The sequence below is a fragment of the Chlamydotis macqueenii genome, chromosome 2, assembly GCF_036417535.1.
Source record: "Chlamydotis macqueenii isolate bChlMac1 chromosome 2, bChlMac1.mat, whole genome shotgun sequence".
NCBI lineage: Eukaryota > Metazoa > Chordata > Aves > Otidiformes > Otididae > Chlamydotis > Chlamydotis macqueenii.
In genome coordinates, this window is record NC_141557.1 from 158587430 (window position 1) to 158609536 (window position 22107).

The 22107-nt window shown below is 41.3% G+C and overlaps 1 protein-coding gene across 1 annotated transcript in view; it reads right to left on the reverse strand.

The window, feature by feature from the left end:
• The window catches only part of COL22A1 (collagen type XXII alpha 1 chain), a 201505-nt gene that overhangs the window by 24797 nt on the left and 154601 nt on the right, over window positions 1-22107 (reverse strand). Inside the window, exons 34-46 of the mRNA XM_086742654.1 lie at window positions 21935-21988; window positions 21311-21364; window positions 19175-19228; window positions 17531-17584; window positions 16539-16643; window positions 15973-16017; window positions 13800-13877; window positions 10258-10293; window positions 9274-9327; window positions 2567-2611; window positions 2071-2118; window positions 525-638; window positions 294-347 (exon numbers count right to left, since the gene is read on the reverse strand). Coding sequence (XP_086598780.1) covers window positions 294-347; window positions 525-638; window positions 2071-2118; window positions 2567-2611; window positions 9274-9327; window positions 10258-10293; window positions 13800-13877; window positions 15973-16017; window positions 16539-16643; window positions 17531-17584; window positions 19175-19228; window positions 21311-21364; window positions 21935-21988 — 795 coding nt within the window. The remainder of the gene's footprint in view (window positions 1-293; window positions 348-524; window positions 639-2070; window positions 2119-2566; window positions 2612-9273; window positions 9328-10257; window positions 10294-13799; window positions 13878-15972; window positions 16018-16538; window positions 16644-17530; window positions 17585-19174; window positions 19229-21310; window positions 21365-21934; window positions 21989-22107) is intronic.

Genomic DNA, 22107 nt, shown 5'->3' on the forward strand with positions numbered 1-22107 from the left:
CATGGCAGGTAGTGTATATGGAGTCCAGCAGCCCATCGCATGACCCTTAGTTTAAGGATTCAAGCACGTAGGATTCAAATAGGAGAGGAACATGCAGGGTGTCTACTGCTGAGGCTTTAATTTCGTCCTCTCCTAGTTTGGATTGAAACTTACTCTAAAGCCCTCACCTCACAGCAAAATCCCAGTGAAATTAAATTCAACATCAAGATGTTGCCATCAAGATCCTTCTTCAGCCAGTGCTCTAACTAGTCACAGATAAGTTTTCGTTAGACAACTGAAGAAAACCAACCAACCTTTGGGCCATCCAGCCCAGGTGGGCCTGCAGGACCTCTGGGACCAACATTCCCCTGCAATGCAGAAGAGGTATAGGTAAACACTAGTTTAGTCCATTGACTCCACAGACATCTAAAAAAGATCCAGTACATTATTGACAAAAAGAAATAAAAATCAACCATCTAAAAATATTATAATAAAAACAAGGTTACACCACATTCAGGGCATGATCACTTCCCCAGCTCTCTTACCATTTTCCCATCCTGGCCATCTCTACCTGGTGGTCCTCGGAGACCTTTATCACCTTTGAAACCTGGGATGCCTGGCAGTCCCGGTGGGCCGGGAGGGCATTCACTGCACACGTCCTAGGAAGGAACATGGAGAAATAAATTAGCAAAAGACTGAACGTGCCTAGCAGATCCTGCAGACACCCATTATAAATGCGTCAGTGTGGTGCCCATATAATACCAAACTACCTTTGTAGTTTGACCACACTGGGTAGAATCTGGGTTACTTTGCCTTACAAAAATGAAATGAGGGCAGTGTGGAACAGGGCGAGGGTCAGCAGCTGATCTCACACATGCTCCCATGGGGAATTTCCTATCAGTTCTAGTTGGACAGGTACTAACATTATCCAGGATCAAGAAACTACGGAAAAGCTCTTCCTAACGGGGAGGTCAGAGAGCTGCAAAGCAAGACTACCAAGAACAACCTTGTTCAGAGGCTACAAGACTATTAGAAAATTATGTCTACATCAGTCTGAAAGAGCTGAGTTACTGCTCAGAGGGCAGATTGCTACAGAAAACTCAAGTGCAGCACAATGTCAGAAAGGGTGTTCTGCAAGGGAAACTGTACTCAGCAGCTGGCATGGCCAAGGAGAACTCATTTGATGGAGTTTGTGAAGACCAAGTGAATCTCACAGCATCCTGGCCAAATTCTGTCATGGAGAATTACCACCTCCCTCCCTCCAAAACTCTTTGAAGCCCAAATACCATTCTTCTGAAATATCCAGAAGAATACTTGGCTCCATAAGAAAGACAGCTCTTCAATGAAGGCATTTCACAATAGCAATCTTAAAAGGGTCATTTTGCTAATGAGATTGGTAAAAAAGGGTGATTTTTTAGTTTCTTTTAATCAATAAGAAAAGATTTCTTGCCATGTCCCAAGAATGCTTAAAAATCTCCCAAGTCAGCCCATGTAATTCTATAAAGATTTTGCAGTCAACACCTATCAAATACTGACGTATTTCCCAGACAACTCTCTACAAAGAGTGTAAAAGCAGACAGACAGATCATCACTTTTGAAACATGGGTGCACCTAGGGTTAATTACCTGCATCCATTTAGATGTACTATGCAAATTGACTTCGTACCCACAGTTCAAACCTACTCCAGTCACTGTTGAAGGCATACATGAAAAATCAGACATTTTATTAAAATGTTTTCCCTTTCCCGGTTTAGGTAATATAACTTGGCAAGGTTTATTCGCCCTTGGGAATGCATGGCTCAGAAAGAGCTGGAAAAGTCCCAGAGTTTTTGTAACACACACCATGTTATAAAGATCTTTGTAGGTCATTTCACGGCTGGGGATGGTCAAAAGCCATTGGCTTTCGATCTCCAGCATGTTCTCTAGTGTCCCAATATCAGTGCAAGTAGGAGATCTGCCAGTTTCAAGCTTTGATAGAGTGTTTAAAGGCACCTTTTGCACTTGTAGCTCAGACACTTTCCCATCACAGAGTGTTAGTAAGGTCTGAATCAAACAGACAGATAAACTCCCACTGTCATCAAAGGCTGATTACCTTTACTAAGAGATTTATGTCCTCTGGAGAGAGCAGGGGTGAGGTACCCTGTGGAATGAGAAATTCATTATTTCAGGCAATTTTAAAAGGCATCAAGGTATAAGAAATTTTCCTGAACATGCTTATGGAATCCCATTGGTTTCCCTTGCCCTGCCTGGAACTCTCTGGGTCAAACAAATACTTCACACCCTACAGTATCAATGTACTTTATCACACCTGAGATGAGTTCTTGCTGAGGGTACTGCATAGTGCTGCTAAGAATGTGCCTTTAAAATTTTGGCTGTTATTTACATGTAGGATATGCAGTTATTTTCATACTGTTCCAAAGCCATCACAGATATTTTTATCATAAGTCTTTAACAGTTCTTAGTGTTTTTCCAGTTGCTCTGCTGGGAAAAGCAGCAGTGGAAATGCACTGAACTGCACTTATGAAGTGAGGTGTACAGGTAGAAATTGAGTTTAAAGGAAGATGTAATATAGAAGTGAAGTTACATACTGGTTTTCCAGGAGGTCCTCTTTCCCCTGGATTTCCAGGTAGACCCTGCAGGTCAAAAGAAAGAAAAATTACTTAAATTATCATACAATAACCTCCTGGTTGCTCCTATGCTCTGCTGATTGCTGTGGATTGGCACAAATTTCTGCTTTCTGCCCCCAAGCACCATAGCTCCTTGCATGTTAAATATTCACAACTTTAAAAGTTGTCCCTCTCAATTTTTTGCCATCTCTTAATCACACCCTCTCAACCTCTCCTAAATCTCACTTATCTACCATATGACCTTGTTAAACTCATTTGTGTCACACAAAGACTGAAATTGCTTTAGCTTGTCTCCTGGTCACAGGAAACACAATGAATTGCAACAGTGTGAAGGATGAAGCTTTAAATTCCTGAAGACACTTGTAACACGCAAAATCACGAGCCTTGCAAACAGGTCTCTTGCACTTGAAACAGCAATGAGCCTTTTTGTTTGTTTCTTTGTTTGTGGGGGTGTGTTGGTATCAGTTTTCATGAGATGAAGACATAGAAATGACCAGCATCCTTAGAATTTAAGGTCCATGAAGATGTGGTTTGGAAAAACCCCTCCGCAATGGGCATCTCTTGCCTGTCATGAGCAAGTCATTAGTTTGTTTAAAAAAAACCACCAAGCACAACAAACCAAAAGATTATTTTTAAATCTTTGCATAAAGTAACGCTCATGTGGGAAATTGAATATTTTGAACAGGATAGTTGGTCACTGTTCAGATGGTGGCAGAAGTTTGCATTGCAAGGATCCTTCCAGTGGTGTTTTAAGTTGAACTGGGTGAGATTTCTCCAAACCATTCTTTACTAAATTCTTGTATCCAGTTGGCCCATCATTCTCTGTAATCACTCAAGCATATGCATGTTCTATCCATATCGAGTACCTTAAAGAAAATACAAAATGTCTTCTAACTATCTTAACAATATGCAACAGGCTCTCCTGTGTGACCATTTTTCCATCTACAGGAACAGTTTCTGCTGACCATTTAAAAGCATCTTCTCTGTGTTTAGTCTGCTTGATCTGCACCAGGGTGCACCTGGGGAGATCTCTGGGATGGTGCCAGATTCCCCACCAGGATGTTAATCAACACATTGAAGATACAAGTGATGACTTTCAACCTGTCTAGGCTCAGCAGGGGCTACCTAGGGGACTCTCTGAGACTATCCAAAATTTCCATCTGGAAAGCTCCTTTAAAAATTGGTGAAAAACTTTGTCAAGAAGTGGACTAGGCATTCTGTCAACCACCTTGTCTCAGGCTGGTTCGTTGTCTCCAATCAGTTTACTGTGTTATTTATGCAGATGACCAGATGGGGAGTTACTTGGCCACCTGGGAATAAATTACTTAAGCGCACTGTGTGTACACACAAGCAAAGTCGTGATACCCTGCTACACCACAGTTACAGCTATAGAGCCAACTTGAATTTCATTCTTATATCTCACTTAAAACTTAAATTCCTTACCTCTTGCTAGAGGAGAGAGAAAATAGGAAAACATATTGATTGTTCTTTTTCTATGTCCACATCAAACACTTCTGGGTGAACAACAAACCTTCAGTTACTTTGACTTTCTAGGAGATTAATATTAAACATGAACTGAAGTGAAGCTAAAGTGGAACTGAAATAGTACTGAAGTCCATGGATGAAAGCTTGTTTTGTGAGGAACTAAACCTTCTGCAGGTGAGAACCACGAGAAAATAAAGTGTGAAGGAAATTCTTAGCTCATAATTCCTCACAAATGTTTTTCTTAGGACTTGAGGAAATATAAGGAAACATTACAACCTTTTATAGTTTTGCTACTTCCACAAAACAGCAATGCAGTTGTTAGAAGATTGTGGGATGTTCCCAATGTCCCTTCTCTTTCACAGTTGCTCATCATGAGGCCATGCTTTTGGCACCCTCTCCATTGTGGTTCTCAACCAACTCTGCAAGTGGGAAGAGATTTACCTAAATAACCATTAGACAGATCTTATCTTCCCAGACCTACTTTGTTCAGGAACATTGACACAGCACTTGCTTTATGGAGTACAATACCAAGTAAAGACTTAAGCCATGAGAATCATCCTGGATCAGAAAGCAACACCAAAAAGACGATTCCGAAATGTCTTTCATGCTGCCTATTAATGTAGCTACAAATAAATTGTTTCTACCATAGTGCTCCCTGACAGCACTTTGCTTAGGGTTCTGAAACATGACACGGTACTAGTGGTGGAATTTGAGCATTTAAAGAAGATTTATTTAAATAAGAATATAGGAAAATTCTTCTTTGTTATAAGAAACGACACACAAGCAGAGAGTGACTAAAACTGAAATCCTGGTAAAGATATAAACATGGCTGTGATATCCACATGGCATCAGATTGCCTTGAGATGAAAAAGGGATGGATCTGTTTTCTTGAACAGGATGATGTAGAGCTGGTGATGTCTTTAACAGGAAGTGAAGAGCCAGGATAAGCTATGTGCCATGGCTGACAAATCTGGAAATCACTGCATCCCCAGGAAAAGTCGAACAGTTGAAAGGTACAAGACTGCAAGAAGAGTGTGTTCTTTGAGGAATGCTTGTCTGATCTGGACAAACCAAATGTAAGGCGATGGCACTTCAGCATGTTTCATTATGAGAGAACAGGCAATGGGAAGCGAGAGTCCAAAGTAGAGGAAAGATAGCTGGACTGTAGAGGCCTGGAGCTGGAAAAGGCTGACAACAGGGGCCAAGCTGCAAACATTGCTCAGAGCTGAACAGGAATGGTCTCTAACCGGGAACTGAGACACTGAAAAATGATGCTCAGGGAGTTGATGTATATGAAAATAGCAGAAAGAGAAAACGTATAAGGAAGCCAGTCACATAAAATAATAAAATTGTAGGCTTATGGTGGGGTAGTACTATTAAAAGACTTAAAATCAAATATGAAATGAAATAGCTTAAATAAGTTATAAGTTCCAGGAATAAAAAGCCAACAGGAGGTTTAATAACTGTGCTCTGATTTGAGATGTATGAACACTAAAACAAACACAAAGGCTCCTTAGAACGGGCCTTCTAGCTGTATGGGAAAACTAACTCCAGAACAGAAAATTCTGTTTTTCACACCCAATGGCAGTAATTTATGCACCCACAAAGCTTTTGTAATTATGAAAATAAATGCAGGGGAAGATTAACTCCAAGGTAATACTGGAACTTAGTTATCACAAATAATTAACATAATTAAAAAGTGATTAATTCAGTGTTTATGTTAATTAAAATGATCATAATCAAAATACAGAAAGAGCCTATTAAATGAGTGCCCTCACTGCTAATAGCAGGACAAGAGAATGTCTCAGTCCGATTGTTCTTTAATCTAAGGGAACTGAATAGGTATGTTGAACAGAAACATTTTAGCTCCCAGCAGACAGGCAGAGGAGAGTGGATGCTTCCAGAAAAATGTGTAGTGTAAGAGTATTTGGCTGGAGAGTGTCTGCTCCTTTAGGGTCATCTGGTCAAGGACAGACCTTTTTCAATACAACAAAGGAAAATAAGGAGGAAGCCATGAGTAAGAACACAGAGGGACAGAAACCTGAGCAACAAATGGGAATCAAACCTGGAGAGCCATGCTAATTGATAAAGGCATGGGGGAGTAGGAGGATGTTTATTCCAGCAAGGTTATCTGATGGGGGACCTTATCAATTTGGAAAACAAGAGAAAAGGAGGAAACCAGAAACAAAATATACACAGACTTGACAAGAAGCAAATCTCACCACTCACACTAATTGATGGGCTATCAAGAAACCACAGGCACCACTTCCAATAAGATCAACCTGGACTTTGCAAGTGATAAGACTGTAAACTTGGGGGACCTAGGACTGGGAGGGGTATGAGAGTTGATAGAGATGCACAGATCCTTGAGGGGATATGCAAGGCAAGCAGAATCGTGGGTTACAGCATGTGTGCCTGGTGCTGGCTGCTGTATCTTCCCCAATCCTGGTGTGTATTCACCAAAAAACTTTAAGCTGGACCAGCCAGAAAGTAGGAGAACCTTGGGTCCTGGCTGGGGTATCAGGAATGCTCCCCCTTCCACTGCAGATCCCTGCAGTTTCCAAGTCCAGGATCTACCTGGACTTGTGCAAGGCATTTGACATTGTCCCTCAGGACATCCTTCTCTCTGAACTGGAGAGACACGGATTTGATGGACAGACCACTCGGTGCATAAGGAATTGTCTGGATGGCTGCACTCAAAGAGTTGTGGTCAACGGCTCAATGTCCAAGTCGAGATTGGTGACAAGTGGCGTTCCTCAGGGGTCGGTATCGGGCCTGGCTGTGTTTAGCATCTCTGTTGGTGACATGGACAGTGGGACAGAGTGCACTACCGTGGTGGTGGAACACTGGCACAGGTTGCCCAGAGAAGTGGTAGATCCCCCATCCCTGGAAACATTCAAGGCCAGGTTGGATGAGGCTGTGAGCAACCTGATCTAGTTGAAGATGTCCCTGCTCCTTGCAGGGAGGTTGGACTAGGTGACCTTTAGAGATCCCTTCCAACCCAAACTATTCTATGATTCTATGATATTTGATCAGGTTGTTTTGAAACAGATGTTTCAAAAGGTGACCTTGGGCAGTGCTGTTGCAAAGAACATTGCCATGCTTTTAGGGTACCAGAAAGAAGTCAGAATGTAGCCATGTAAAAAACCCAATCTATTCATCTATAGGAGATAATTCTGGCCAAAGCTATTGCAAAAGAAGTATTGATTCTTTCACCTCCCCAAATACAACTGTAAATATGATTTGGCAATATCATGGAATACAACAACTTATAGCAGACACACTTCCAAGAGTATCTGATGAGTCTCTAACTGGAAAAATAATGCAGAGAATAATCTAATGTATGAAAATGTGATTTAAAAAAAATTATTCAGACTCAGAAAAAGCATGGACTATATTTGCAAAGACCACAGCAAAAGACAAGACATTGAGGCAAGTCATTACGGCTGTTGCCACTGAATGGCTTGGGAATTACATGGTAAATTCATATTAGCAATTCGAATTGCAGCTTTCCTAAGTGATAACATACTGTTTAAATACAACGGAGTACAAAAATGGGCATGCCACAAAGAATACAGGAATACCACATTGATATACAAGCAAAAGCAGAACAAAAAATCCTTTGTACTAGTCATAAACAAAAGTGGAGATCAAGAAACTGCAAATGTATGATCTTGTCAAAACAGGTATCCCTGCTGTTATACCTAGAAATACTAAAATGAGCCCTGTAGTTACATTCACTTTTCCTGAAACACAGGTAGAACTGCTTAATGGGTGATCAGTCAGAATACACAGATGTCTTAAAAGACACATGGAGTGCAATTAAAATAATTAATGTAGTAGAGGATGCGTTTTAGAAGTACCATGAGGAATGGTTCTGTTCGGGCAATCTTCTGATATGAAGACTGCAGTACTGTGTCTCTGAGAGCTGACCAGTCAACACTGATCTGAGTACAAGCAGAAAGAGACTCAGAGAAGCTGGTGCTGACACTCTCCTCACAAAACAAGTTGTAATAAACCCATCTATTCTATCTTCTGTGCAAAACCTCTACGTTAAAAATCTCAAACGTCAGGGATAAGGTGAGGAGCTCTAGGGGCAGTCAGCAGGACACAATCAATTCTGAATCCGTGGCTGCTCAGGGACATGGTGATGGAGGTACTATTTTCTCCACAGCTCATTTCTGTTATCATGAGCTGTGGAGAAACGCCGTCCATAATAATTTGTATTGTGACAAAGGAGGTGGGAAGAAAACTACACCTTCTTCTCCAAACTCTGCAGGAGGAAAGGAGACCCATTCCATAGGAAAGTACACTGTTTAGGCCAGCTGATGTATGTCAGTGAATCTATACTAGGGGTGAAAATCGCTTGCCACGGGCTTTGGGCAAACTGGTACCTATTTCAGATGCAACAGCATCATAAAGCAGCGCTGAGGAGAAGAGTTACAGAAGGCCACTGCCCCCTCCCCACAGCGTTCCCTCAAGGGGCATAAATACAAAGATCAAGCCTTTCAAAATCTTCAGAGCCCCCTTGCTGTTTTTCCTCCAGGACTGGCTTCCACATCACAGAGCTGTCTGACCAGCAGAGGAAAAAAAAACCTCTTCTCTTTCTGACTCAACACTGCAACAAAGCCGGGCAGTGAGAGGGGTCAGCTTTCCAGCTGGGAGCCTACCACATTTCTCTGTATCCCTCAGCTCCATGACTCACCCACTGAGACAGCAGGAGCGAGAACAACGCATCAAGAGGTTAAAATGCCATCTCTCATGCACAGCAGCAGCAGCAAAATGAACTCACAAAGAGCTTTTTAACAGCTGTGGCCCTGTTTTCATAGAAATATTACAGGTTACTTATTTTGGTGGCTTCTAAGAAGTTCCTAGACAGCTTAACGATCGTCCTTTTCCAGTGTGCGATCATTCCCCAGTGTATGCTGCCAAGTCCCTTCTCTACTGTCATTTTAAAATGATTCAGTGGTAAAGTCCACGGCTTCCTTGAAAAGGTTACTCCTTACCTAATTGTTTTTTCCTCTGACATCCTAACATGTAACAGCTCCACTTCTGTGCATCATCTCCCTTGGACCGTCCTAGCAACACTCAATGACTATGGTTGAGTATGAGCACAATTTTTAGGTAAATTAGATTCAAGCATTGGCAAATGCCTTGAGCACTTACACTTTTATTTTACTTACATCCTGGCCAGGAGGCCCCTGTGGTCCAGGGATACCAGGTACACCACGGGGACCCTGGTAGAGAGAAAACAGAAAAACCCACCAACGTGAACAGTACTCATCAGGTGCATCTTAGCTGATGAGAAGAAATTCTCAACCCAATAGTTAGTAGGAAAAAAAAATAACTAGCAGTTAAACAACTATGAGGGAATTTAAGGAAAAAAAAAAATCATGTTGCACTATCATAGTATCAGTAATTTCTGTACCTCAAGGGATTTTACATGCATTTCTAAAGTCAAGTCTCACATAACTTGATTGCAAAGGTAATGATGGCCCTTCATAGGCAGGAAATTTTAAGAATAGGGAGAAAATATGAGCAAATGCAGGACTGTAGAGGAGAAAAGAAGGTTCATCTCCTCAATGCAAAGCTGGTATACTAGCTAGGGCTGCCTATAGTGCTGGAAAATCATGCCAGTGAGACCAGTGTGTAATGAGACCACAGTACACACCAGTGGATTGCATCCTTGTAAAACTGCATGTTGAGGATCTAGGTGTGTTTGGTGACTACTGAAATGCAAGGTTTTCTTTAAAACTCAAGTGAGAAAAATGCTTGAAAATGGTTTATTTTAAAGCGTTGAAGCCTTGCTATAAGGAATAGGAGTGTGCCTTGCATTATGTTCTTTGAAATACTTTTTTTTTTTTTAATGAAGGGTTTAACAATGGATTCATTCTTTCTTTTGTAGGACTATTGGCAGGTAAGGAAAAGTTGCCACCATGCCAAGAGTCTTGTTCAACTGTTCTTCTCACAATCGAATATAGCAGAGAAGAAATCGGTAATGCACAAGTGAAGTCCCCTTTGGAGGGTCAGCCACTCAGTGACCCTACCATCCTTGGGCAAAAAGAAGCTAATTAAACATGCTTTTATGAAATAACTGGTAGAAACACAATCAACACAGTTGTCCCCTCCCCATAAAATCCATGTTTAGTTAGAAAGACATACTGTACCAATGACCCTTTGTCTCCTGGGGGTCCCACAGGGCCCTGAAAACAAACAGAGAAAAGAGAGCAATCAAAACACTAGCAGAGCTTAACATTAACATCCCCCTTGGATGATCAGGGTGGGTCCTGAAGCACCAAGATAACAAAAAACGGAGAAGGAAGGGTGACGAAAAGGAGGAAGTTTGGTAGGCTGCTCAGGCATTGTGGGAATGTGTAATACTCACAGCATGATATTTAGGGGAAGGATCAAAGGCAGAGTAAGGAAGACATTGAGGTGGATCACGGAGGAAAAAGTGTGAGAAAAAAAAAAGAGAAAAGGGGACTAAAGAGGCCAACTGTATGCTAGCACGTTGCTTGTTTGTCTGAGCCCTGCACTTCACAGTCCTTCCTATACTCTCATTGAATCCTATTCCTAACACTCTGCAACACGGGTGAGCTCATGAATCTGAGCTCGTGTGGCTGAACGTTAGTGAGCTTTAAGCCAGACGAGATGGTCCATAAGAGAGTTCTGGGTGCCAGCAAGTGGGGTGTGAGGCTGTGAACCCAAGAGTCTTGCAGGTCTGCGTGCCAGCAGCTGGAGGACACTGGGGTGCAGGGGCCTGGGTACTGAGCAGAGTAGGTGTGCAAGACCATCTGCTGGAAAGACCCACATTTCACATATATATCCCAACAGTGGCCTTCAAACCTCATCAGCCGAAGAGAAGAAGTAGGATTGAGACATCCTTGCCCATGTTTCTGAGAGTGCTGTTTACGTTTACAGCAGCGTCGATAAAGGCATTATTTTCTGCACTGATCTGCATGGCCACACGGATGTGTGTGTATGTGTGTGCATTGTATATGCACATGACCACTGGCAATACGTGCTCAGCCTCACTACTGGATGGACATGGGGACACAGAACCACAGCACCCTCACATCTGTTGGGCTGGGACAGGAGAATTCCCCCAGGTCCTGAAGACCACTGGGAAGACCACAGCTACCTCTAACACAAGAAAAAGCATCCCACCGGATCTGTGTGCTCTTTAAATGAGGTCAAAGCAGGGAGTCCAGTGGGCTTGCATATGCTGTTTGTCTAGGGATGTAATGTAAAAAGGTGCAACAGAGTAGAGTGAGCCACTAGAAGGTCCATTTGTATAGGAACACCACAGAAGTGATGTAGCACCTGTATCCAGCATGGATGAGTCAATCCGGCATTCCAAACACATCCAAAAAAAAAGACTTAACCTAACATCTCTGAGGTTGTGTTGGAATAAATTGTCTCACACTACGACTCCTCTCCCTTTGGTTTCTATTGCAGGCATATTAATTTGCTAATCCTCATACAGTCCTCCATGCAAGATGTTGCAATGCTCTGCTCAAGCAAAGGCTAAATACATAACACTGAACGCATAATAATATGAACAGGGCAAGGCACAGCAAAAGCAAAACCCTTCTGCTTATGAAGCACACGTGTCCATCAGGCAACTTCAGCATCAGCATGTGAATTCACCCCATTTCTGCAAGCAGTTCCCCCTTCTGCTTGTGGTTCAATTGTGAAGAACACACTCTGCTAATATTCAGTTTACGGCTCAGTGTTATGCAAATAGTAAATCAATACTTCAGCAGACAAAGTAAAAAACCCTCATCTATGAGGGTTATATGCAGGGAGAAAAGCCTGAGAGAGGTTAAGGGCACAGGAGAAAACAGGGTGAGGACTCCAATTAAAAAGAGTTGCTGGCTCTCAGCTCTGAAGCTGAAGGTACTATATACAGAGTTTTGTCACATTGCTAAAAAGGGTGTAGGCTGACACCTTTAATTCAGTGTGTAATATGCACTGAAGCAGCTCCACTGACTTAATTCTATTTTTTTTTTTTTCTGTGGGACTCAGTCTTTGTGAAAGGCTGATGGATTTAAGGTTATACAGTGCTTTTCAAATTCCAGAGTCTTTGTGCTGCAGCTGAGGTTATGATGAATGTACAGTGGAGAAAACCATTATAATAGTAATTTAAAAAAAAAAAACTATTTAGTGAAGCAGATTAAATAAATAAAAATAAATCAATCAGGAATAGTGTGCTGTGTAGGCGACTACTCATCCTGATAGTGATCAAACAATGATGACATGGGAAAAAAGTAATCCTCTGATGTGAAACAAGTTACGTCTACATTTGGAGTCCAGTTCTTAGTCATTTGTGTTCATGGACATGTGGATGCTAAAGTCCCAATGAAGAATAACTTCGTTATCTGGTATATATCAGGATGCAGAAGTGAACTCACCTAGCCCTGTACTTAATTTAGAAACTAGTAATTAAATACTAGCCACTGCCTAGTGACTTTCAAACAAGCCAGATGCTCATTTGCTAATTTCATTTTAATTTTAATATTAATGACAGAACATTAAGAAATGCAAGAACATCACTGTTCCTTAGATAAATCATAACAAATAACACCCAGCAAATCTTCACTCATCAGTCACCCTGTGAGGACTGTGAAGGCCATGAAACTGTCACAGTACGAAACATGACTAACCCCGTCTGCATTGACACACATAGTATTCAGTGAGGTAAAAGCAAATATTAAACAGAGATACACCTCAGAAAGCTAGATCTGTCAACTAGTATTAAACAGCAATATGACTTATAATTTCAAGGTAATTTCCTGTACTAATTGGGAAACTTATGTCTAGATAATCAGAGCATGAAAAAAATGACTGTGATTGGTACAGCATCATGGCCTGTACGAGGGGTTGTAAAAGAATGCAAGGTCTCAGATGTCCTCTAGCAATTACAGTTAGGAATAAAGTTTGCCTTCTCCTAAACATATTTCTCCTGCATGTTCAGTGCATATCTGAAGGACTCTGTGCAGGGCTACAGTGAGAGCACTCCCACATCCCCCTCATCTCAAGAGGAGTTGTACATGCCAAATACTGGAATGATCAAACTCCTGTGATATGAAAATCCAAACTTTGCAGAGCAGACTCCCAAATAACCTTGTGGCCTGCTGATACGGTTATACCTTCAATACCGACAGCAAGAGCTGAGGGTAGAGCTGGATAAGGTGCAACTAAACCTTTGTGGGAACATGGGGACAATGGCTTTCCTGGGACATGGCAATTTAAGTAATCTGATTTTGTATTTCCTTATCAGAGTGCTGACTGTGTCACTGATGCGGGCATGTGTGTCATGCTCATCCCTTCTAATGGGGTGACAGCAGGTTTACATCTCCCCAGCAGACCAATCCTGCTGGCTTAGCACATATCTGGATTCACATCCACAGCCAATGAGTCAAGATGACTCAGAAAAGTCACTAGGAACAGTCAGTGATATCAAACACTCCTATGGCACTTATTTCCCTTTCTCTTTCAGCTAAAACGAAATTAATCAAGAGCCTTCACAACAGATGTGTAGACATCTGAGACACAAAGGTCAGCCTCTGGACCAGTTTGTGCTTTGCATCTTTAGAGGGTAAAATGTTCACAGGCTCTTGGGACATGCGTTGCTGAGCTCAGGCAACACATTCCCCAGATGTAAGATTTTATCTTGTCACAAGTTGCAGCAGGACCTGCTACTTACAGGGGGTCCAGCCAGTCCGATTCCCGGCACGCCTCTGTCTCCTGGCTGTCCAGGGAGGCCAGGAGCTCCCCTCTCACCCTGAAACAAAGGAAGATGTTAAAGGAGAAAATGTGCTGAAATGCTGTCAAGTTTTACAATAGAACATAACACCGGTACATGCAGAACAGATCCTGTCCAAAGAGGAATGGTATCAGGTTGTGGCAGCATGGGGATACTGCACAGTCGTGGTCATATCATGACAAGAAAACTGCCCCCTTCCTTCACACGAGCCCCAGCCCACCGCTGCGAGCACTCACAGCATCAGTGTGTGCCACGTCACATAACCAAGAGGGAACACAGCCTCTACAAGTATTTTAATTTATTTTAGTGCACAGCATCCAATTTCCAGCATTTGCAATTGCCTGCAGAGTAATAGGCACTCTCCTTGGCTTGAGGAAACACTAAGCACCGTAACATGCTTTTCTTCCTCTGTGTTTCTGTGGTAGATGGCTAACCTGCAAATATTGCTAAATACAGATTATTTATCCAGGGAAGACAGAATTAGGGTTGTTCAGTTACATCTTAATATTCGCCTTTCTTTTGCCAATATGTGTCTACTCACAGAAGAGTAAGAATAATTTTTTTTTGTAAAAAAATAACTCAACAGTTCTACCACTGTCTCTAGAGGACCACACTACAGAAGGAGAGATCTCCCTTCTAGAAAACAAGATTTTCAACAGTAAAACCTGCAGAGCACAAACAAGTACTTGACATTGTTTAATGGGCATTGTAGACAGAGGGTTAAGAAAGAATTCAGCTGCAATACTTAAATTTAATGTCTGTTCTCTTGTTTTAGGCAGGAATCAAGTAAGATTTTTATGGCTTGTATTGCCGTTGTGAGATTCAGTCTCATGTTTGCAGTAGACTTATAACAATGGGTCCCATTTGTGTTATTTATTATTACACTATTTCCAGCTATGTAGAAGCATGATAGAAAAATTGTTACCTGTGGCTTCTGCCCACCCAAAATTCAGACTGCAATATCTCTTTTTTTTTTTCTTTGCTTTCTTTCTTTCTTCTGAAGCTAATTTTATATTACAAAGAAACAATACTGCAAGGGCAGTGAGAGAAAATGTGTTCTGATCAGTTCAAACACTCCGGTAGACCCCTTATCTGTTATTTTATTCAAGAACATAATTTCAATATAAAAAGTTCAATAGTTCTTCCCATGCACAATTAAGATTCTTACCATCTTGTTTTGATATTGAATAGAATACTTAATGAGATTTCTTTTAGTGTTCTTTTCTGGCTTGTAGGTTAATTCTCAGTCTAATATTGTGTGTGTGTGTTCTGAACTGTCAAAGATATATACAACAGACTACAACGCATTTATACACAATGCAGCAAAACGAAAAGAAAACATTTCATAGCAGTTTGGTTATTTAAAAAATACAGGACCTAGATAGATCTAGTCTCATACTGCTATATTCCTACTTATATAATTTACAGAATCTGCTTCCATTTCCTATTCTTCTTCCCATCCAGATCAGGGCACGGTCATTTCAAAGAGGAGAATTTCTGACATATCTGATTGAAGATTCAAGCACAATCCAGATGCTCCCAGAAGCAAAGGTTTTTGCTGTTTTATTCCTTTCTCTATTTCCTGTGTACTTATGAGGGAATAAACATTACTTTCAGCTGAATAAATTACTGTCATTAATCTCCTCAACTAGGTAGTCTTTGCCTTAACTACAATATAGGAGGGCAAACCATGACTATCTGGTTCCATTGGAAAATAATTCACATCTTTCTTGGAGAGAGGTGAAGGAAATGAGTGCTACACAGGAGTCCTCTTTGAGGGGCTAACAGGTGGTCTTGAGAGTAGATCATCCTTTAGCTATGAAACGTCTCTCTGCCTGCATGGATTAAAGGTCCTCAGTCACAGCTTCCCTGAAAAAGTGTGCATTCACCCCTTAGTCTGTGTTTAAATCACATAATGCTGGAAGAAATTTTAAATGTGGAAAGTGAACACAGCTAATTCATATCTTAACCTTCTAAAAGGCTAGAAGTGCATTTTTAAGTGATGGCTTCACAAACTCTATTTTCCAGTGAAAAACGGACCATGTTTCCAGCATAACTTTTCCTCCAGTTCCTTCAACTGAGAGAAGCAGTCCACAGTAAAATCCATGCTCACCTTATGTCCAAAGGGTCCTGGCAAGCCTGGTGGGCCTCTTTGCCCCTAAAGTGACAAAGTCAAAACCAGGGAACAGTTATTATGCAGCCAAACAGGACCCTGGACTTTGAGATAGTCAAGGCAACAAGCATCCCCACCACCACCCTCCTTGCCTCACGCAGTCCTGGCAATATTTTACTGATATCATGGACACAAATTAAATAATCTGCTAACTGGGCTAGAATTTCATGCTTTTAGAGAATTTCCGTCAAGGTAACCATTTTTGTACTCACCACAAGGACAACGGTTACTCCTTGTGATCTCCATTTTCAATGGCCACTATGGCACACTGAAGGGGGTTTAATGTTCAGAAATACAGCTTCATCTCTCTCTGCATTTTTGGATGCCGCACTGTGATCTGCAGCATTTTGCACAGACAGGTCTTTTATGTCTTCAGGTAGAGAGTCTGCGAGCACTTGTTACAATGCAGCGTAACTCTACCACAAATCTACCGCTCTCCTGAAGAAGTCATGCTCGTCTATCTCACATTGAACTACTCAGGCACAAAGCTCTCCAGCAGTACTTGCCTGTTCTCCATCTTTACCCTTACCGGGCAAACCTGGCTCTCCAGCAGGCCCTGGCTGGCCAGTTGGCCCAGGTAAGCCCACTTTTCCTTCTTTTCCAGGATCACCCTGTAGAAGACAAACCAGCAAAACTTAGTAGCATACTAAAGACTATTCACATCTCAGATCTTTCATTGGGACTGAAACAGGTGTTTTTTCTAGACTTCTCATCTGAATTTCTCTTGGTATCATAGGAAACACTGTTTTACGGGAAGCTTTTTCCTTCAGTAATCTCAAGGCACTTGTAATTTTCCTTAAGGAAAGTAAAAGAAGACTTCAAAATGTTTTGGGTACCAGCTGTATAAGAGAGCCCTTGGTCCACACATGACCCTGAGGTAGATCTCAATAATCCAGAAAATTATTTGATTGAAGGAGCTGGGGTTCATCCCCTTTTAAATCCCACATATATGCATTTGTGGGGCCATGTTTCTGATTAATCATTCCTACTCCACCAAATTACAAACCCCTGACCTCAGAAAGCTCACTGCCTAGCTCTGAGATGCGACATAACAATTAAGCAAGGCAGGCAAAAAGTAAATGAATGCTCCAGTTAAAAAATCTTATCAGGAAAGCAGAAATCTCAGTTTCTTAACCATGAAAGCCAGTTTTTCTTCAAGTTTTGGATTTACAGTGATGAATAGGAGGTACTTAAGACACTAAATCCCCACTCTAGTCAGGCAATGAGGACAGCGGATCATCATTGAAAAATGTGTAGCAGTGACTTCACTACATCCAGTTGTATCTCAGTGGTTTTATTAGGTAAATTATAAAGCTGTAACAGGGTTAAAACCTTATAGCATGTGTAATAGAGGAGGTTAGACAAAATGATCTAATGAGTCCATGTGTCTTAACCCTCCACGAACCTATGAAATAATTTCCCAGTTCAGACTGCTTCTATCCCAGGACTTAAAATGCCCAAGAAGAAGAAAGACAAATCCATAAAAGAACAAACTCACCTTTTCCCCCTTTTCTCCCGCCTTTCCGGGTAGTCCAGGGTCTCCAGGCACACCCTGGAGAGAAAAGAACTTTAAAGCTTAAAACTTTCTTTTTAGGCAGTATTTGATCCTAAAGCAAATGGATAGACCTGTGGATTGAGTACAATCTGTGTCAAGGATTAGTGTCAGTTTTACGTTTCCCAGTACAGACAACCTGTAATCCAGAAAATACCACAGAAAAGCTCTGCATCAAGTACTCAAAGGAGTTTTTTTTTTCAATATAAAAAAGAGCTGAACAGCAAAAGTAGAAGTTGAGCTAATCTCAGATTTGTGCATTCTCCTTCTACCAATAACTATTCTTTTCCTTCTGTGAAATCCTCAGCAGTTCCTAATCCATTACCAACAAACCCCTAATCATCACCTCTGTATCAGAGAAGCCAAAAGTCTCAAAACGTTTGGTTTTTTTTTATGGCTACTACTCTCCAAAGCTATACATTGCAAAATACAGCTACATTTATTTTACCCTCTATTTCAGTTTTCAATCCTTTTCACACCTTGGCAAATCTCAAAGTATTCTGTGTCAAAATAGGGATGATTTAGAGCTCTAAATTAAATACTGTAACTTCCTAACTCACCAAAACACATTACGGAGTGGTATTCCATTTTAAGATGTGAAATGATATCTTGGCACCAGTAAGATTGGATTGACCTCTTCACAGGATGGAGGTCATAATTATTTTCTTTTCGGCACCAGTAAAAAAAAATTTCCAACTATATTTGCTTTTGTAGGTAATAAATTGGTATTACTGGTATAGAAGTTTGCTTAAAGGAATATGAAATTGGAAAAGGTCTTCATTTTTTTATATCGTCTTTCAGTTTGAAATTAAATCACCACATTAATGCAATTAAATCAAATGTATCTTAACAATTAGTAGAAAAGCAATTTAAGATTTCTTGGATTGCCCAGGTAATAAACTCTGCCTTAAAGAGCCCTCTGTGCTAAACCACTGTGCCTGAATGCATTATAACATGGGGTGTAACTGCTGTCTTTCACTTACTCCGGTGTAAACCCAGAGAAACCCCAGGCACTAGAAAGCAAATTACACTAGTGAAGCAGGAAGTTAGCCCAAAGATTTTTTTTTTTTTTGCAAACACAAAACATTCTATCATGCACAACTTAATAATGGTGACGAACATCTAACGAGGTAAGGAGGACATCGTATCGATTTCATGGCTCTGATTCTAGGATTAAATACTTACATGCTGTCATAATGAAAATAGGAGTTTACCATGCAATTTTTATATCAAGAAGTCGTGTTTTCAAAAGGAAAGGACAAATGAAAGTAAGCCAAAGGGAACAAAACCAGAGAGACAATAAACATTGCAATTTTTTCTCTTCAAGAGCTGGCAGCAAAAATGGCTTTTGCAAATTTGGTGAGGAATGGAGGAATTCCATGCCTCCCTCTTGCTACAAATGAATATGAGAACATGTTTCATGGATACACCATTCCCAGATGCCTCCAGATCTTTCAATTCAATCACAAAAAGGTGTAATGAAACAGCCTTTTGAAAGTAATAGTATACCCTGTGGAAGGGAACACTAAACATACTAAATAAAGAAATCAGGGCACAGATGGGAAAAGAAATACACTGGTGCATACATACCACATTTCCTGGCAAGCCTCTTGGACCTGGGGGCCCTGCTGGCCCAGTCACACCCTGTTTTAAGAAAATGAAAAGTGTGTGCATATGTAATTCACAACTTGTACCACCATAGGAACAAGATGTTCCAAGTGAGATTGGAGTTCATGTCAGACAAGGTGTTGTACAAGCACAAAGCAAAAAATAGCATTTTTATGAAATACTTTATAGCGTAAAGAAGCATGAAACAATACAAAACGGATGGGAACTCTCTTTTGGTGCTTAAAATTACTTTCCATCAAAATAAATCCAAAATCTAAGGATGAGAGCTTAAAATTACCTTCCTAAAGGAAGAAAGTCTGGGTCTGAAACATCAAAAGAACGGGGGAAAGTATGTTGATTTATCATTAAAATGAAAATCTAGGTTGAGAAAATATGCTTTGTTGACAATTATACCTTTCTGTGCTCTGGGGAACAAAACCTGAAAACACTCATTTGCACTAAATAGAGGACCAGCACAAATCATTCAGAGTGTTATCGTTCTGAATTGCAGGTCCTTTCTGTCTGCAAGTAAAAGATTTGAGGGTGGAAAAGCCCATGTGTGTCCCCCCAAAAATGCATGTGGAACATGAGAGGACATATATTTGGGGATTTATGTCCCCATAGAGATGTATGTTTGGGGTTACCAGGCTATACTTAGACATTTTCCTCTATACTTGACTGTATCAGGTTGAAGTTGCTACTCTGTAGTTTGCTCGTCACTCTGCACTGGCCAGGGTTCACCTGCCATCACAGCTTTGCAAGCAAGAGGATTTCTATTAGCATACCCAATCCATTTAGGGCTAAACCAGACAGATTATCTAAAAACATCTGCACTGACAGACTGAAATAATCTATCTGACTTGGAGTAGAATACAGAGAAACCCCTTCTACTGGAAGGGCTGGGCAGTAATACCTTGCAGAAGAACAATGGAAATAGTAGAGAGATTATTAAAATCTTCCATACACCAGCTTTTCACTAAGTGAATGTCTATCTGACACCTTTGACTCACTAAAAGAGAAATAAAGGTTTCCTCATTTCTGTGTTATTTACAATCACTGGTCTATGAGTCAATAGAAACATCTGAAGCAGTGGCAGTCCGTGAAGGGATAGCAAAAAAAAAAAGTGCTTGCATATACCTGCATTTCCATATCATTAACATCCTCCAAGCCACTAGGTTATACAAAGAAATAAAACCAATGGATAGGTTTGGTGGAAGGAGGATGGGTTTTGCCTTTCTCTTTTTTTTTTTTTTCTCCCCAAAAAGCTTAAGGAGTCCTTCAACTAAGAATGAAAGAGACAAGCAGTCTCCGCCTGGGGACAGGCAGTTCAGAGTTTAGGGTCAAAGCACTGCTAAAAACAATGTCTAAGCACAAGCCCAACAAGGAAAGCCATGAACACAAAAGTGGAAGAAGAAATTTAATGCTCTACAATGCTTAATTGGAGCTTCCTATTCCCTCCTTCTTCCAGGCACAATCATCTTTCTCTCAATCATTATTTCAAATAGTTCTTCAGTCTTCCTTCTCTGCTTGTAAAGGAAGCATGTGGCCTTTTATTGAGCTGCAAAGGGCTTATACCCTCTCACAATAACAAAACGAGACCTGAATCCTTTGCTGTTCTTTAGCACAGCCAGACAACAGCAGCACTCCCTACAACACATGCCTCAAAAAGCAGTATGTGATGATTCCTCTGGTGACAAGCCTGTATTAAAGAAAGCAGAATTGACTAAGAAGCCTAAAACCGACTGTGATGAAAAAACTAATTCAGACTGTTGATGAGGAGTGAGCTCCCTGCACCAGCCGGCTGCCTGCGCTTGGCTGATATCGCAGCGTGGTAACAAGCTCTGCCGGCACCTCACCCAGAAAAGAGGGCATTTTGTTAGAGTGGGAGAGTCTTAGCCAACAAAAGATGCACAATTGAGAGCTGGGCTGACTGGGGCATGGATCTGTTTGGTGCAGCTGTGCCTGTTTGCCCACAAGCAGTGACTCTGCCAGCTGCAGTTGAGGATGTGCCCTCTGTCCAAGCAGCCTGGGACTGCAAATCTGCAAGGCATCGACTTCAGTGTCCCTTCAGGTGTGTTACTGTCAGGAAAAAGTGCTGCAAGGGAAGCAGTTACTCACAGTCTCTCCAGGGGCTCCGGCTTCTCCTCGGGCTCCTTTCTGCCCCTTTGTACCCTGTGCGGAAAGAAGAGAGGTACCAGCTGATGAAGGGGGAGTGCCTGCCAGACAAAAAGACTTCAAGATGCCTGGACGTGCACCAGGCAATGTTTTTTGTTAATCAATTCACAGAGGAGTTTAACGTCTGAGGAAATGGCTCCCAGTTCTCTGTGCAGTGAGAAAATGAAATATAAAAATAAAACCCTGAGACACAAGAAGAATTACTAATGGCTGATCAGCTCAGAGGCTGCTTCTCAGCACAGGATGCTGAAACTTGCAGGCATTCATCTGGCTGAAATTCCTTCCTATCCTCAGGCTTACCACCTACTTAATTTCCAGCTCAACTGTGATGGTCTCCCTGCACAGAAGAATTTTTGCCTGCAGTGCTCAAATACAAACAATAGCCATTTAGAAATGGTGAAAACAGACCGCAGTCCAGAGGGTTTGTCCAAATCCTACATACCATGTAGCCCTTTCTTAAGGATTTTGGCAGGACAGAAGCCACTCACTGAACAGTCCTCCATTTACCGGTTGTTAGTTAAAATGTGCACGGTATTAATGATTTTCTTCAAGACTGGTCCCTCTTACCTGTACTCCTGCAGGTCCTGGGACACCTTGTTCACCTGGGACCCCAGGTAATCCCTGTAAAAACAGAGGGAGAGGTGAAGGAGATGAAGGAAACTCCTCCTTTCTTCTGAGAACAAGATGTTTCTCCTTCCTCCCACTGAGAGAACAAAGGGTGGTTTTTACAGAGGCTATGA